Here is a 17,921-nt window from a genome sequence, read left to right on the forward strand (position 1 = left end):
GTAACGAGCCACTGTTGAAGGTCCAAAGTATTCTACTGTATTACATTGGATGTGATTGTAAATGTTTGACTGGATTGGATTTTAATGAATTTAGAATTGGATTCTAATGCGCTGTATATACTTTGAAGTTGTTTGAGAAGTGTAATGAAATTGCATATTAAGGTATAATTTTGGGCAAAACAAGCAGATTTCTCTATTGGCTGTGATAATGAAAGGAAAAAATGTCGTTGTCGGCAGGATTCGAACCTGCGCGGGGAGACCCCAATGGATTTCTAGTCCATCGCCTTAACCACTCGGCCACGACAACTGTTGTTATACGTCATCAAACATGGCTTGATAAACCAGATGGTACCACGTGTTTAATCATATTGACTGTATTTGTTCAATTGTAAAAGCAACGTTATTGATATTACTCTGTCAGAAAGCAAACTTTAGTTAGCTTGTCTGTTGAGCTGCTATTTATCAAGGATAAGAAATACATTGTCAAATTGTAATTTATCTATGTAAATTCAATAGAAAATAAAAAGGGATAATGCAACTGTGTAAAGAAAAAAAATTACTTTGATATGTGAAAGTGTGAATGGGATAAACTTTAATAAGTTCTTTAAGTCCAGCACAGTGTCGTTCGCTGCGCCGTATGTGACGGTAATGGCGCCGGGGCTGAAAACATACTATGAGAGGTTATTGCAGTACATAATCTACAATATATCTAGCCCACCCGTGTTTGCATCTGTTCATACACACAGTAAACGGCTAGTTAAGTGCACTTAGCGTTAGCATGGATAAGTAATTTTACGAACTACGGCTATTGCGTCTGTTGTAGAATAGAGTCACGTGACCGCGAATTAACTCAGGTTTGGCAGCGTCAAGCTGGAGATGACAGTCACTTCTCCGGAAGAGCTCCAGTAAACATGTTGAAACTTCATAGTTTCAGTCTTCTCCCTATATTGATTTTAATTTGTAGGAGGCATAATAAGTTGTTCAAATTGATTCAGTTAATGATTTTCACCATACTGTGCTATTTTCATGACTATTATCAGTTCGTAAACACTAATGGGAAAGAGGCTTACTTCCGGTTTGAACGTTACTGCTTGAGTGTAACTTTATGCAGCTTTGAGGCCTGCTGTGTTTTCAACGGAGGGAGAGTCGAGAAGAAAAATGGCGTCTGCAGGCGACTCGGAGCGGGACACCGGCCATTCAGTTTAAGCTTTCCTCCTTTAAACTGAGCCCCGGGCTCTGTGGGGACCTATTGGGAACCGTCGCCGGACCCGCTATTTTCGTCCTCCCCGTTTTTCTCCGGAGTGTGCGCCTCTTTCGAGCACCGAGATTGAAGCGGAACATAGTAGCTTCTCTCCTACAATGAGGGGGAGAAGAGGAAGGCCGCCCAAACAAGCAGCCGTGATGCGGGAAAGCTCACCGGGGCCAGTCCGGGGCTCTCGGGGTGGCAGGACCAGAGGGATGCGTGGACGGGGAAGAGGCAGAGGACGGGGCCGGGGACGAGGAGGAAGTGGCGGTGTTTGCAGCATCGGTTCCGTGGAGGTGGATACTGATATCTCCGGCCGAGAGAACTTTCATTCGTCGCGGGGCCGTAGGAAAGTTGGAGCCTCCATAGCAGCGGCTGCAGCGGCATCGCGGGGCAGAGGAAGGGGTAGGGGGTCCAGAGGTGGCCGCGGCAGTAGAGGCGGAGTGAGGCGACCTCAAACCAAGGTGGTCTACGACGACAACAGCGACGAGGAGGATGATAATTTAAGCTACCGTTCTGACGAAGACGAATTGAACGACAATCCGTCGTCGGATCTAGAAGATGAGGAGGCCTTGGGAAACGAGTCTGACTATCTGGAGGACCTACCAGATGATGAGGATGCCAGCTACTGTACTGAGAGTAGTTTCAGGAGCCACAGCACGCTCGGAAGCACCCCAGGTACGTAGGTCTGCAAGTGCACGCAGTTAAGGAGAGCACGTTTGCAGCACTGAAAGTGTAAATTTTATTTTTAGCTCAAAACAGAAACGAAGCCGCATTGTTCAAAATGGAGCTGGCACTCAGAAACGGGCCTTTGTTTACCGTGTGCTCTACGGTCCGCTATCCTACAAATCTGACCCCACTCTCCGAGGGGTTTCGGTATTTTTAACTTTTGTCAAATCAGCACATGTTTTGTTTTTGTTTTGAAAGTGAACGTGCTCGTGCTGATTTTACTTCGCGTTCGCTCGCGCGTCGTCTTTAATATGTTTACATAAGCGTGAAGAGACGGGATGTATGAATTCTCTCCTACACTTTATATGCATTCCATAGATTTATATACAGTAAATATTATTTATTGAAATTTATATTTTTGCAGCGTAGTAATTCTCTGGGCGTTGTTTCTAAGTTTAGCTTACAGATTTAAATGCATTTAAGGTTCTTAATAAAACTTAATTACACTTCGCAAAACAGGTGTTACGGGTAGAAATTTTTTCGCTATAATTTTATTTTCACAATACCTAAAAGTACATACTGTTACGAACTTTGCTTTAGATTCCATTATTCAGTTTTATGGATGGCTTGATTCTATACACGATATTTAAAGCCGGGCATCTTCCCCCCCCCCCCACATGTGGCAACCTCTAATTTATAAAGCGGCGCACCGTAACCATAGTGACTGTGTGAAAGCTTGCCTTTTTCACGTGGACAGTTATGGACACTTGCGTTGATGAAGGTGCAGCAGCGTAATTAAGACTATTTCACGTAATATGGTATTTACTATGTGTAATTACGTAAAGTAATTACAAATGAGTTTTCTGTGACCTAAATCCTTTTTTAAATAATTTTTCTGCGACACGTGATTTCTGTTTTCTTTCTGTCACACTTCACCACAGGCTTAGATGCATTTGAAATGGTTCAGGGATTACACATATTCTCTCCCGTTCCAGCGTGACCAGGATGTCTGATTTATTTTTATATTTTTGATGTATATGTTTATGTATTTATACCTAGGCCTGTCTGGATAGCACATTTTGCTGGAAGATAAATTGTCCCAGAAATTATTGCGATAAATTGCGATAGTGTTGTTTAGAGACCATTTTCAAGTAATGTAATGGTAATGGCATAAAAATGCAAGAACACATTGTTGAAGGTCAATAACCTTTAAATTCTAACACTGGACCTCGGATATTTTAAATGGAGAACATTTAAAATATCTAAAATAAGTAAACAAAACAACAGAAACAACAAATAAAATGAAATTTGAAGTCTCTATAAACAAAATTGTCCTCCAAAAAAGGGCTAGTTGAGACTGAAAACTTTTATCATCTGGTTTTTAGTAAAAAGAGAAACGATAAATCATGAAAATAGAAATTATTGAGCTTGCTTTAATTTAGCAAGTGATTAATTGATTTATTGTTTATCGTGACAGGCCTTGTCATACTCGAGTATCATGACTTTATGAGAATATTATTTAAGCCACAATGGTTATTGAAAAAGAATTGCCTTCGTCAGCAGTGAGGCCACAAAGGTTGGTTGCACCCACCTTTATTACTACATTCAAATATCTAATGAAGGGCATACTGAGGTGGGCTTAAACTATTCATTCACCTGACAGATTCAGACTTAAAGTAATGTTTTATTTTGACTGGCATATTTCTTTTGGCTGAAATTTTTGTTATGAAGAATCAAAAGTATCAGTGGAGACAGGTAACAGTCTTATTAGGCGTCTAATCAGATCTTTTATTTTGAGACACATTTTACTGCATCGTTTTGTTCCAGCCTGTTTGGCATAAATGTTTTCCTGTTTTCTGTGAAGTCTCACCTGCAGCATATCACTTTCTCTGTTCTCATCCATAAAAGACTAAAACACTCAGCGGCAGGTGGGGGGTATTTTTAGCCCAGCTCATGCTTAGGTGATAAATAAAATTAGGTGATAAACTCATCTCAACTGGTAACACAGTTGATCGGGGCCCTGACTTGGAAAATACTGAAATATGTTAGTTTTAATTATTTTTAATAACAATGATGTTATTTTTGCTATATAGATAGCTGTTTCCTCTTACTTTGTCTCCCACAAGACACTGTAGAATATTTTTGATGTGACTCACTTTTTTTTTTTTTTTTGGCCTGTCATGATAACAAATTTTTCTGAATGACAAATTGTCCCAGAGATGATTGCGATAAACGATAATAATGTTGTTTTGAGACCATTTTCAAGTAATACAATAATAATGTCATAATAACGCAAGTACACCCTCTCAAATATCAACATACTTTAATTGTGTAAAGAACACTTAGCACTGAATCTGGAAGATATTTTAAATATAAATAAACAAAAACAAACATAAATGGATTATGAAGTCTCTATTTATTTATTCATCAATTAGTGCACAGAAAACAAACATTACAGACCAACAAATAGAAGTATTGATCTCTGTTAACAAAATTGCCTTTCAAAAAATATTAATCATCCAAATGAAAAGTTTTGAGTTCATTTTAATTTAGCGGCTAATTTAGTTATTCCTTATTGTGAAAGGCTCTCTTTTTTTCAGCATTTGCTTGTTCATTAAAATGTAACTAAGGCAACTGCAATCACTCATTGATTTTGCTGCATGTATGAAGAGGCCCTTAGCATTCAGGCATTGCAGTGTGTAAGAAGGTTACCTTTGGTATTGCATCCAAACGTTCTCCCTCCTGACGACTGTCTTTTTCCTCGTTGCAGGTCGGAAAAGGAGTCGCGCTCCGCGGCCTCGCTCTCCGCTTCTTGAGGCAAAGGACATTCCCCCCCTGGAGCTTCCCAAGTCCTCCGAGGACCTCCTGGTTTCTACCTCGCAGCTCCTCAACGTGTCCGCCGTCTACGAGGTGCTGCGCAACTTCGGCACGGTGCTGCGCCTCTCGCCGTTCCGCTTCGAGGACTTCTGCACGGCACTGTCCAGCCAAGAGCAGTGCACGCTGCTGGCTGAGACCCACATCTCTTTGCTCAAAGCGATCCTCAGAGAGGAGGACACGTCCAACACCACGTTCGGTCCCGCTGACGTCAAGGACTCGGTTAACTCCACGCTGTACTTTGTGGACGGCATGACCTGGCCGGAGGTGGTGCGGGCGTACTGCGAGAGTGACTCGGAATACCGCCACATCCTGCCCTTCCTGGAGAACGAGGACTACCCGTACGAGACGCTGGAGAGCAAAGTGAAAGTCCTCCAGTTTTTGGTGGACCATTTCTTGGCGACCAACATCGCCCGCGAGGAGCTGATGTCGGAAGGTGTGGTTGCGTACGACGACCACTGCAGGGTGTGCCACCGGCTCGGCGATCTGCTGTGCTGCGAGACGTGCTCGGCTGTTTATCACTTGGAGTGTGTGAAGCCTCCCTTGCAGGAAGTGCCGGAGGACGAGTGGCAGTGCGAGGTCTGCGTGGCGCACAAGGTGCCCGGCGTGGCGGACTGTGTGCCTGAATTGCAGAAGACCAAGCCCTTTCTCCGTCAGCTGCCAGTTGGCTTTGACCGGCACCATCGTAAATACTGGTTCTTGAATCGCCGGGTTGTTGTGTAAGTTCACAGTGTTCATGAGCAGCGATCTGTTTTCTAAATTCAGGTAGGATTCAGAAGAGACAATCATTTCAATGTTGCACACTGTAAGTAGGATGTATCAAAGCACATCAAAGTTATTAGTACTACTTGCAGAAATAAATTTTGGTAACGAAAATATTCTAAACACAAAACTGAACAGCAAAATTATTCATACACCTCACAGATTTTTGATGTTAAGGTGACCTTGAGTGCCAAGAAAGACACTGACAAATAACGTGATTTAAAATTACTTTCCTTTTACCAGAAACGTTATTTTTGATAGGAAATTAGATGGATTTCTGTCAAAACGACAGTAAAATATTGAACAAAAAAAAAAAAAAATTACATTTAGTTTTTAAAATGCCACGTCTAAAATGATTTGATATGATCTGGTTTAACTCAGCCGTTCCAATGAACCTTTCATACAAGAACATGTTGGAAAAATTAAATACTTTAAGCCTAAATCTGCCAGCGGTATGACTAATGTTCGGGTTATGTTTTTGTTTTGCTGTATCCAGCTGCGTAAAGTTCTTGGAAATTGAGATTGGAGCAGATGTGTGCAAGGCAAGAGTCTCCAAAAACTTTCAGTGTTTCCCATAATTTTCTGGCTAACAGGGCATCCGGTTTTCCTCAAGCTTGGATTTTTCCATTCTGAGATTTTTAGGGACTGTTGGCCAATTAGGAATAATCTACTGCAGGTTCTTAGCTTGATGGAGTAGCTTTAAACAAACAGAAAACGGTTACCTTCTGTACATCAAAACATATGAACCTCTCTGTTTTTTGTTAAAGTTGAAAAAGGAGGACGCCAAAAAAAAACTTTATTTTTTTTTTTAAGTATTAATGTGCTATTCCTCCATTGATCATAACAACTAGAGATGCACTAATCGGCCTCTTCTGACCAATACCAAAGGGCTCCAATAAGGACATTAGACTACATTTGGCTGCCAGTTCATTGGTGGACTCTGTAGTTTTGAATCCAACAAAACATGAACAACAAATATAACCCACTTTAGACATTAAAGTAAATATTCCTAACTAAAACAAATGTGGCTAAGAACATGCTGTTGGTTGATGCTTCAATCGACAAATGGAAGTGAGAGTTCTTTGTTTTGGTGCATTTACTAAATAACAAAATGTCAGCTTTTTCAGTATTTGGCCTCCTGATCGCCAGTCAGGGCTAATAAATGGAAAATCATCTCATTCTGACCTTTTTTTTGTCACAACAGTGTTAGTCTGACCCATCTTCTGAGGTATTAAGAAAAGGATGTACAATTTGTTACATTTGGGAACAATATACATTATTTAATTTAAAAACAGGTAAACAAACTTCCTTACAAAGATAAACTATGAATGATGCTCAGTGAACCTCTGGTGGCGGATAATTCAAAGAAAAAAAAAATAGAGCAGTGGACTTCAGCTGTGGACTTGATAAAGCTCTACACAAGTACAGGCCATTTACCATTTCACCGTTCTATAAACAAATATAAATGAAAAAATAATATTGTTTTAATCCAACTGTCGTCTCCAGTGAGGAGGACGGCGAGCAAGAAGACAAAGCCATCTGGTACTACAGCACAAAGGTAGAGACTCTGGTTTTTCCCCTCGTACAGAAGTTCGTATTTGTTTTTAGCGCGGAGGCCATCTTGCTTAAGTCTCCTCCACTCTGCGTTTGCCAGGTCCAGCTGGCCGAGCTGATCGACCGGCTGGATAAAGAGTACTGGGAGGCCGACCTGTACGCAGCCCTGGAGGAGATAAGGGACGAGGTGCACACCCACATGGACATCACCGAGGACCTCACCAACAAGGCTCGCGGCAACAACAAGTGTTTCCTCACTGCTGCCAATGGTAAAGAACGGGAAACTCCACAAACTGGTGGACTTTATGATTCTTCTTGTCTTTTTCTTAAATTATTTAATTTATGGTATGTTCTCTCAATCTCTCTGTCTCTTATGATGCACAGAAAACCTTTTTTTTTTTTCCTTAACCTATATTTCCAAGAGGTGAAACTTCCTGTGTCCACAGACATAGCTTCATTTTGACTAAAGAAAACAATAATTGAACAGTTTATTCCCTCTGGCTTGTCAGCAATATTTCTGCACTAAATTTAAAAAGAAAAAAAAAAAAACACAAAATAATCCCCTTGGTTCCAAGCAGCACATTATTACTGCAAACTGATATTACAACAATAACTGCAGATCACTTTTCCTGCTGGCTTTAGCATGGGAGCAGTTCTCTTAAGCAGCTGATTTAAAAAAAAATAATACTAGCCTTCACCTTTTTAGCAGATTTTCCTTTCTGGACTTTCAATTTGACCGTTTCTTAATATTATTTCCCTTCTCTCTCTTTCCACTCAGATGAAATCTTGGAGCGACTGCGAGCTAAGAAGGAGGAAGAGCTGGAGGAGGTGAAGAGACGGGCGGCCGAAGAGGCCCAGAAGGCGCGGCTGGAGAAACAGAAGAAGGAGCAAGACTTGGAGAAGGGAGAAGAGGAGGCCAAGCCGAAGGATGAAGAACAGGAGGACGGCAAGGCCAAAGAGCGGTCAGTGGAAGACCAGTCAACAAAAGAGGAGGCCATGCAGGAAAAAAACGACGGAGAGAAGAGCAGCGGTAGGTGCTTTAGAAAGAAAATACTCTTGTAGGACCAAGTAGCTGTCTGGTAATGGAGTAGAAGTGGATAATATAACTTAACCTGATGTGTAATTTGGCCATATTATTCTTTCTTTATTGGCAGTTTCATATTTCATCACCTTCATGAAACATTCACATTTCACATTATTTCTGCTGCTATTCTACAGAAAGTGAAGCTCCGCCCTCCAGCCAAGAAGACGGCGGCGGCGGCGGCAGTGTCGGGGATGTACCATCGATCCCATCGACAGCTTCTCCTTCACAAACCTCCGTCGGGAGCGGCGGCCTGTCCTCCACTGTGGAGGTTCGGCTAGAGCGATGCGTCTTTGAGTCGGCGCCCAACAAAACCGAAGGTACAGTTTAAGTTTAAGTAGGACTATTTTCTCAGTGTATCTGGAACTCCACAAAGGAAATTAACTCTTGGCTTTCTTCTTTTTTAAAAAAAAAAAAAAAAATCATCTATGAGAGTATTGTTTTAGCTGTAAAACAAATAAAATTCATTTTGAGCTTTTCTGGAAAATGTTTGACTTCCACAGTCAGTATCATGAGGAAGAGCTCAAATTGAAATTTCTTAAACCCTTTTTACTCGATCCTCGTCTTCCCTATTTGTTGTGATGCAATACTCAAAAGGTTTCAGCAGAGGGAGCCAAAGCCTAACTTAATTTTTACTGGCATGAGAAAGTGTCTTTTTTCACTGACAGTATATTACTTCCTTGCTTACTCTTTTATTGCATTTTTAATATATTGATTCTCTTCTTAAACAGATGGATAGATGCACTCTATTAATCCTGACATGAAGAAATTCATGTGTCACAGCAGCAATGAGCAACTCACAATAAAAAAAGAATCAAATCACAATGAAAAAGGATCTAAACTAAAAGCTATAAACCATGTATGAAAAAGTTTTTGTTAAGAAGCAAGCTGTGGTATTGCACCTAATGAAATAAAATGAAAGAAATAACTTATACATTTAATTATTATTAAAATGTGCACTGCAACAATGCCAGTGCAGAATTAGATATTATTCTGGGTAAAATGAAAAAAATCAAATCAAATCTGCTACCTGTTTCAACATGTATACCATTTATCAGCCTTTTTTTTTTCCCCAATTCCTACTGCGTGAAGGAAACCCAGCATCTGACTCAGTGCCTGTCAGTGGTGACGGCGTCCCCAGCCTGAGTCAGCCCTCCCAACCCTGTGAAGACAACAGCAACAGCAGCGTAGGAGCCGCCGTCGCTGCCAGGGGCCCGGAGCCCCCAGACTTGGCTGATAGATCATCCCAGTCATCCCTGGCGAGCCTCGATGACGCAGGTCCGTCGCTTATAAAGCCATACAAAGCATCATGCTTAATAATAGGGCTGCAACTAACAGTTATTTTAGCAATCGATTATTCTGCCGATTAATCGGATACAAAATATCGGCACGTTCTGCTGATTGTTTTATTTAACCACTTCAGCTTTTTTACACAATATTACAAATACGTTAAAAGATGCAAATAAAAAATGCATTCCTTTTTTTTAAATAAGAAAATAAACATTTTACTGCTTAAAATGCAACAACACAGCTTTCCTTTAGTAAAATTGAAGAGTGTAGAGCTAAAACTACGCCACTCGAGGAGTTTTGGGTGAAACATATTTATAGACATAGGTGTTTTTATCTTAATTAAAATGTGTATATATTTTGTACCATTTTTAAATAACTTTTTTTTCCCTCAGTCCATATACTCCAGTTAACAATTAATTGATTTCTAAATTAGTTGATGATTATTTCAATTATTGATTAATCATGATTAATCCGATTAATCGTTTCATCCCTACATAATAACTGTCAAAAAATTGCGATGAAAGCTTGTTACTGTCTGAATTTATGTATTCACAATACAAAACAGTATGTTTTACTACGTCGACCTTCTTATTTCTTTGACTAAAACTGCTCACTGCATTTCTAGGGGACAGCAAAGACTCGACCAACAGCGAGACGGCAGGCGGCAGCAGTAAGAGGTCCTCAGCGACGCGCATGGTGACGCGCCTGAGGAACCCAGAGAGCAAGCTGAGCCAGCTGAAGAGTCAACAGGTCGCAGCTGCTGTTCATGAGGCCAACAGGGGCTTTAAGGAGGGCAAAGAGGTCAGACTCAAACATGGGAGCAATATGATTCGACATATTTTATGTAAGAATGTCTTTGAAGTAGAATATCACGGGAAAGAAAATCTGTTTAAATTCATAAAAGGTGAGAGTTACGGTTGTTGCGATAGTGTTTTTAAGGTTGCGGTTGTTTCTGCAGGTGTTGGTGGTGAACGCCCAGGGCGACATCACCCGGGTCAGCACACGGAGCAGCAAGGAGGTGGTGATGAAGGGAACCATCAGCCAGTTCTTCAAGCTGGGTCAGGAGGGGAAGTACCGCGTCTATCATAACCAGTACAGCGCCAACGCCTTGGCCCTCAACAAGCACCAGCACAGAGAGGCAAGTGGCGTTTTCGTCATTTCAGCTGTTGTTTCCCGATCAAAGGGGAAAAAATGTCAAATTCTGATTTATGTCCGATTGATTAGTGCATCTCTAATTTAACTTTCTTTTTTGTTTAAATCTGGACAGGACCATGACAAGAGGCGACATCTCTCCCATAAGTTTTGTATGACGCCAGCAGGAGAGTTCAAGTGGAACGGGTCCATTCATGGTTCTAAGGTTCTGACCATCTCCACGTTAAGACTCACCATCATCCAGCTTGAGAACAACGTTCCGTCTCCTTTCATGCATCCAAACTGGGCCTCACACAGGTAAAAACTGGAAAAAGATTACTTTTCTTTCTTTTTTTTAACAAAACAAGAGACTTTGTGAGTATCAATCTAATTCTTTAGCTTACAAATAAGGTTCAAATAGAGGCACAATCAAAACCTGGGTGTTTATAGCCAAATTTAATTATAATTTCTCTTAGAATTTAGGATCATGTAATTGATCTTTAGTGTTTCTTTTCATAGGACCAACTGGATCAAAGCAGTTCAGATGTGCAGTAAGGCCAGAGAGTTTGCTCTGGCCCTGGCCATTCTGGAGTGTGCCATCAAACCTGTGGCGATGCTGCCTGTCTGGAAAGATTCACTGGGTCATACCAGGTAAAGAAATACTACGCACAGAACCTGCCTGGAGTACAGATAAAAGTACCAGAGTTTCAGGGAATTTTTTGGGTTTTTGTTTGTTTGTTTGTTTGTTTGTTTTGAGTCTGAATACTCCACTTAACGATTAATTGATTACTAAATCATTTGAACATTGTTTTCAATAATCAATTAATCGTGATTAATTGTTTCAACCCTACACAGAATATTACACCTTTTCACTTTTCATAATGCAATATAAGCTAAACAAGTTGATATCAGCTAATTAATCGGTATGGCTATCTGCTCTGACAGTTTTTTTTTTGTAAGTGAGAAAGAAGCATAGTGCCCTCTTTCATCCAGCTGACCTGCAGTGCTCACCTGCATTTTTTTCTGTCATCCTAATTAATAGAAAGTGTTTCTAGTTTGAAGTTTTAGTATGATTTGTCACCAGTAAGGAGCTCAAGCCTAACAGTGCTGTATGTGTCCAGGATGTGTGTAAATCTTTCATGAAACTACTTAAGGACATCCGCTGAACATGTAGAAAACAATATTTCATTTTTGCATCTTCTGAGTTTATGAAAAGCCTAATTTAGGAAGACATCCTCACAACAACAACACACCTCCTCATTACTGAACTATTTCTTAAACTAGCTGACCAAACCTTCAAAAGCTCCAGAAGCCTAAGAAAGCATTCAGGGCATGTACACAGGGTATGTTCACTGAGTTTAGCGGGCAAAGTCGACGGTAACCAGATCCGTTCAAAAGGCCCACCCTAGCTGTGAGGCATAATATTTTGATTGCACGTCCCCGACCAGCACCACCCGACTCTGCCTCTACGCCTCCTGTGACATAGGGCCCTTTCATAGAGGTGATTGTCCAGGCCCTCATTGGGTTAGGACCGGGATGTGTTTATTCATCCCAACTCTGAATATCGAGATAGTAGTGAGAGAAACTGCATTTCATAAAAGGGATTTTAAACAGAAGACCAGGTTCTCATTTTAAATGAGAGTCAAACTCGTTAGTTTGAGTTAAACAGGGTTCCAACGCCGTCTAGAGTGACTTTAGAGTTTTGGATTAGTAAGGATCATAAATGTATGGGAAATGATTTGTATTTCTTCTCCTGACTTCATTCCCTGTTCCTTTGTCTACATTTCCTTTCTTTATTTTTTTCTAATTTCCTTCCTTTTGTTTCTTCCGTCCTTTTATTCCTTGCTTCCTTCATTGCTTCCTTTTTCTTCCTTGTTTTCCTTCTTGTCTTGTCATTCTTTCCTTCCCTTGTTGTGCCCTACGTCATTTCCTCCCTCCCTCTCTTTTCATTTTCTTTTTTCTTCCATTCTCTCCTTCATTATGTTACTTGACATTGTTCTTCCTTCCTTTTCCTTCTGTCCTTGTTTACTATCCTACTTCCTTCATTGTGTCCTTCCTCCTATGTCACTTCTGAGGTTTTGATTCTGCTCGAACTTCATAGAGTAAATGTTATTGTCTCGTATTGTAGAATCGGCGTACGGGACCGGGACCTCTGCAACTTAAATTGTTTAAATTAAAGTGTGTGTTGCACCGCAATGACAAATCTCACAATTCAACTTTCACGTTCTTGTCTTTTAAGAAATATTCTGTCAGGTACAACCAGACATCTTCATGCTTTCCGTTCATTAGTAAAATGTGAAACACTTTCAGGTTGAACCGCATGACGTCCATGGAGCGTGAAGAGAAAGAGAAGGTGAAGAAGAGAGAAAAGAAGCTGGAGGACGAGGAGACAATGCAACAAGCAACCTGGGTCAAGTACACCTTTCCAATCAAGCACCAGGTAGTTAACATTGGCTTAATTAAGGGTGTACTGATAGTTGGTTGAGTCCTTAATAATCGAATGCTTGTTAAGATTCTGTGCTGTCAATTTACTCTTTTATTTGTGGTGAAGTCGGACCAAAACCCGTACGATAAAATATTCCACCCATGTTGTCTCATGTGTTGTCTGAGTCAAAATATTTTTGAAGTCTTCATATGTTAAATGACTTTAGAGTGAGTCAATCTGGTAGGAAATAATGTGGTTTATGTGACCATCAAGGGCTCTTTGATATAGAAGGTCAAACACTGCTGTGAGTCATTTCCCTGAGCAATTTGGACTAAATATACCACTAATCTCTGAACATTTAAGCTTTGTGTACGAAAACTTGTTTTTCTTGCTTCACAGAGAATTTTCCTTGCATTTCACTTGATCGGTTGAGCTTCTTGTTCTTCCTTTTATTGATGTTTTTCCTCATTTTACGTCCCATATGTAGGTGTGGAAGCAGAAGGGAGAGGAGTATCGTGTTACAGGCTACGGAGGTTGGAGTTTTATCAGTAAGACCTACGTACCTCGGTTTTCCCCAAAGCTTCCTGGAAACACCAACGCCAACTACCGCAAAGAACTGGAAGGTCTGAAATAACCCTTTCACCCTAGAGTCTTTGGTTTATGCAAAAAATGGTCAACACTTGTTGAATATGTTGCTCGGATGCAAACTCTTACTCTTTCTTGGTGCCTATGTGCATCATTAATAAAAGAGAGGCGTTGAAAAGGTTCTCATCTATGTCAACTTTAAAATTTATTTGATGAGAACGTTAGACTTTAAAGGATTCTTGCTTTTCTAGTTTGCAAAAGTATTCACACCTCTTAGACTTGTTCACTTTTTGTCATATTACGAACTAAATATGTTGTATTGGGATTTTATGTGATGTTTTGAGCTTGGAACATTGTTTTATAACCAATCCCTGCTTTAAAGTTTAATGTTTTCTAATTTTTTAGATTTGTTTTACTTCTGCATTACTTTATTGTGTGACACCAATAAAACATCTTAAAGTTTGTGGTTGTTGTATATAGGGAAAGGCACAAGGACTATCGATGCTTCTGCAGGGCAAAGTCTGGTGGTGTTACAACTCCTCCGACTTATTTTGAAGCTTTTTGTTTAAGCTGATTAACATATGGACTCTGCTGCTAAGCTGTTAAAGTTCAACCTTTCGAATGATTCAGTTTTTTAAATCCATTCTGGAACATGATCTCTCATTCTCTCATATTTTTCTATAGATGCTAAACTGGGCAAGAGATGTACCTTGTTGGACTTGAGCCGACGACCCAGTTTAGTTGGATTGGGAGCTCAGGACGGTCCTGCGTCAAGCAGTGAAACCAAGGAGCAAGACTCCACAGGTCTCTCCAGAAAAGCTGCGGAAGACGCGGAATCTATGGAGAGGATGGAGCAAGACGAGAACGAAGAACCAGAAGAAAAGAAGCCAGCAGGTTCACCTGTAAAGATGGAAGGGGATCCCACAGACTCCGCGTCAAAGGAACAAAGTATAGCATTGTTCTCCAAAGCTTTCGACGTTTTATAACTACCGCAGTGACAAGTCTTAAAACAGCTACATGCTAGCAGCAGCAAGGGTAGCATATGGAGATTTTCATATTAATTATAATACACATATCTCCATCAGTTGAAACACTAATCAGAGAGATAGAAATGAAACAAAAAACTTTATATTACCCTTTTTTACAAAGATATTGCATATTATTGTATATTCTCCACACATAGCCGGGTCTTTCTAAGAATCAATAGTAATATCGTACACACCGAATGGAATTCAGAAAAGTTTTCATCCGCATGAGAGTTTTGGTGTGGATGAAAGGCCACAACACATAAAAATGTATTTGTTTTAACAGATATCCAGCTAGGTGTAAAACTTAAGCTGAAGTGTGAATGCATTTGTCTCTTGCAGAGTCCAGTATTCAGGAGCACAAAGCTGCCATAAAAGAGGAGCCTTCAGACCCTTCTCAGCGCCCCTTCAACTACGACGTCGTAGACGTCAGCAAGGGCTTCCTCACCCGTGTTGCTTACAAGAAGAAAGTGAAGACCTCCAAGCTGGACAGCCTGCTGGAGCGCAGAGTGAAGCAGCACACGATCGAAGAGAAGCAGAGGCAGCAGGTTTCCGCATCCAGACCGCTGGCACCGGCGCCGGCTTCTCCTTGTTCAGCCCCCATCCCAAGCACTCCGATCCGGCCTCGGTCGCCGCTCAAGCCGCAGAATCTCGCACAGACACAACTTGTAAACAAGGAAGCTGTGAAAGTGGAAGAGAAACTTTCTACGGCACAAACGGGGGCAACAAGAGCCGGAGGACCAGAGGAAGGAGAGAGTGTGACTGAACTCTTTAATCCTTCTCCTTCCTCTGTGTCGAACTGCAGCCCCAAAAACACTTGCAATACAGGTACAGGTGAAGGTTCACCACAAAGTCAAACTGCCTCCATGCTCCAGGATCACTTGGAGGAAAGGACTACAGGGCATAAAGAAAACTGCTCTGAAGGTTCTGGACAAGAAGCTATTAAGCTGTCAGATGAGCAAGAGAAAAAAGTGAGGGGGTCTAATAGCTCTTTAGGGCAACAAACAGCCTGTGTTGCATCAGATGAAACCAAGGCGGAACATTCTTTAAATGCAGAGTCCAACTCTGTGACAACACTTCCACGTGTTGTCGACCAAAATACCAGTGAAAACGGATCTCCTGTTAAAACCTCAGACTCTCTGGATTCTGCGCACTCAGAGGAAAATGGCTTTGGGCCAGAGGAGACCCAAGGAAACTCGCAGGGCTTTGGACACAACGGAACCATAGGGGAAGACATTTCCAAGCCGATTTCGCCCGTGCCTCAAGTGAACGGGAATGGCGGTTTGGTTGGCGAAAACGTACTGAGTAACTCTGTAATGAGCTTGAACAATGGTGTGCTCACCGACAGGCCCCAGCCCAACATGAACAGCATCGGGAAGGCCGAGGATCAAAGGCTGGTGGTCTCGTCGAAAGATGGCGCACAGCAGAAGCCTTTAGTGAACGGAGACTTGGCCTCGGTAAACGCCACGGTCATTTTAAAAGGAAAAGAGGCACATTCAGATTCTGAGGCAGAGGGAAAGATGACTACACTGGACCAGAATTACAGCCCTCCGCCGAAGATGGCAAAGCTTGAGAACAGCACAGACAAATTTGGAGGCAACGCCAGGAGCAATCTGGAGAACGACAGCACCTCGGCTTTTTATCCCGAGGAGACCAAACGCGCTCCTGCCGTGAAGATCATCAGAATGGCTCCTTCTCCCATTCCCTCACCTGAGGAGTCCAGTCTGAGTGACGACTTCGCGGAGGAGAACAGCAACAGTGGGTCAGCGGATCCATTCAAGACCATCATCACTCAGGTAACCACAACCTCCACCAAAACGACAGTAGTCTCTACGGAGATGAGGACGGCGAAAAGCCCGGGTGTGGTGACGACGAAGAGCAGCGCAGTTTCGACCCTTTCCAGCATGACCAAAACGACAATGACCAAAGTTTGCTGCTCTGGACTCGACGGTCTGTCTGAAGACAGCCAGAGCGAAACACTGGTGCAGGAGCAGAGAATGACGCACTCGTCATGCACCCGGGAATCTGGTGCAGGTGGTAAAACTACAGTGTCGTCTGTCTCCACGAGCCACGAAGAGTGTTCGACGACGAAAGGACGCGTGCGCCTTCTCAAATTCTCGCGCACGAAGAAGACGCGCTCCGACACAGCTCTTCCTTCTTACCGCAAGTTCATCACCAAGAGCGCCCGGAGGAGCATCTTTGTTCTGCCGCATGACGACTTGAAGGTGCTGGCGAGGCGAGGAGGATTCCGCGAGGTGCCGGTGTTCAGTTACAACGCCAAGCCAGCTCAGGATATTTGGCCGTACCCTTCACCCAGACCTACGTTTGGCATCACTTGGAGGTAGACCTGCTACTCTTTGTCAAGAATCACTTACTGTTCTCTGTCTAGCTTGTTTTTCTGGCATCCAAGTCCATTTCACACTCTGAAGGCATTTTTCAGTGAAGTTAAGGTACACATTGCACACACAATGCATTTTTTGTGAAAATACATTTAAAACATACACTTCATTAGTATATGTTTTTCTAACAATATGATTGTTTTACTGTTTTGTAAGATTAAATCATTCAGATAATATCTTTCTAATTGCATACGGTACTTTATAGAAGTATTTATACCCCTTTAACTTTTCTACATGTGATGTTAAAAGCACAAACTTTGGTTTATTTCCTTAGGCTTTTTGACATTTTTATTTTCAGCCCCCTTTACTGTGACTCACCTTACATAAAATCCAGTCCAGCTCCAAATGAAGAGTAATTTAACCCCATTCAGTGTTACCTGAACTGAACTAAGAATCTGTGACAAGGTTTGGAAAAATGTGCGTGTACAGATGCTCTCCATTCAATCTCACTGAGCTTGAGCTACTTTGCAAACGAGAATGGGCATTGAATTCATTTTCCAAATCTGGTAATCATATCTGTAATTGCAGTGACAGGTGATCCTGTAAAGTGTTGGTTTGGGGATATTGAATGATTTTTGTACTCTGCAGTTGTCAAGTTTTTTGTATAATTTTCCTCACACATTACAGTACTTTGTGTTGGTCAGTCGCAAAAAAAAAAAAAACTAAAATACTTTGAAGTTTGTGGTTGCAACATGACAAAATTGGAAAAACTTAATCCTCAGTATCGTTTACTGCAGAACATTAAGAAAAAGGCTGTCATGTATAAATGGGAAACAGATGGATGTGGAACCACAGGACTAAAAACACAGGTTACCTCCCCAAACAGCACACTTTCAGTTTCAATACAACTCAGTCCAGGCCTGGTTGTCTCTGAAAATCTTCA

General features: G+C 41.5%; 1 protein-coding gene and 1 non-coding gene across 4 annotated transcripts in view; one reads left to right on the top strand and one right to left on the bottom strand.

Moving 5' to 3' along the window:
- Positions 1-225: 225 nt before the first annotated feature.
- On the bottom strand, positions 226-307 carry trnas-aga (transfer RNA serine (anticodon AGA)). The gene has a single exon. It is a non-coding gene; the product is annotated as a tRNA-Ser (tRNA).
- Positions 308-1,011: 704 nt separating this feature from the next.
- LOC106935954 (nucleosome-remodeling factor subunit BPTF) overlaps positions 1,012-17,921 on the top strand; it is a 39,363-nt gene continuing 22,453 nt past the window's right edge. For 2 of the 3 annotated variants that reach the window (XM_015016700.1, XM_015016701.1), the window contains exons 1-15: positions 1,013-1,921; positions 4,683-5,505; positions 7,055-7,106; positions 7,203-7,371; positions 7,881-8,132; positions 8,321-8,503; positions 9,276-9,461; positions 10,099-10,274; positions 10,432-10,611; positions 10,741-10,922; positions 11,124-11,255; positions 12,915-13,044; positions 13,517-13,652; positions 14,299-14,562; positions 14,982-16,980. In XM_015016700.1, coding sequence (XP_014872186.1) covers positions 1,360-1,921; positions 4,683-5,505; positions 7,055-7,106; positions 7,203-7,371; positions 7,881-8,132; positions 8,321-8,503; positions 9,276-9,461; positions 10,099-10,274; positions 10,432-10,611; positions 10,741-10,922; positions 11,124-11,255; positions 12,915-13,044; positions 13,517-13,652; positions 14,299-14,562; positions 14,982-16,980 — 5,426 coding nt within the window. In that variant the 5' untranslated portion in view covers positions 1,013-1,359. Of the gene's footprint in view, positions 1,922-4,682; positions 5,506-7,054; positions 7,107-7,202; positions 7,372-7,880; positions 8,133-8,320; positions 8,504-9,275; positions 9,462-10,098; positions 10,275-10,431; positions 10,612-10,740; positions 10,923-11,123; positions 11,256-12,914; positions 13,045-13,516; positions 13,653-14,298; positions 14,563-14,981; positions 16,981-17,921 lie in introns of all 3 variants that reach the window. The other variant, XM_015016699.1, reaches the window with a different exon arrangement.

Source organism: Poecilia latipinna, unplaced genomic scaffold, assembly GCF_001443285.1.
Source record: "Poecilia latipinna isolate Pla-1442-1.1 unplaced genomic scaffold, P_latipinna-1.0 Scaffold2049, whole genome shotgun sequence".
In the NCBI taxonomy this organism is placed as follows: Eukaryota; Metazoa; Chordata; class Actinopteri; order Cyprinodontiformes; family Poeciliidae; genus Poecilia; species Poecilia latipinna.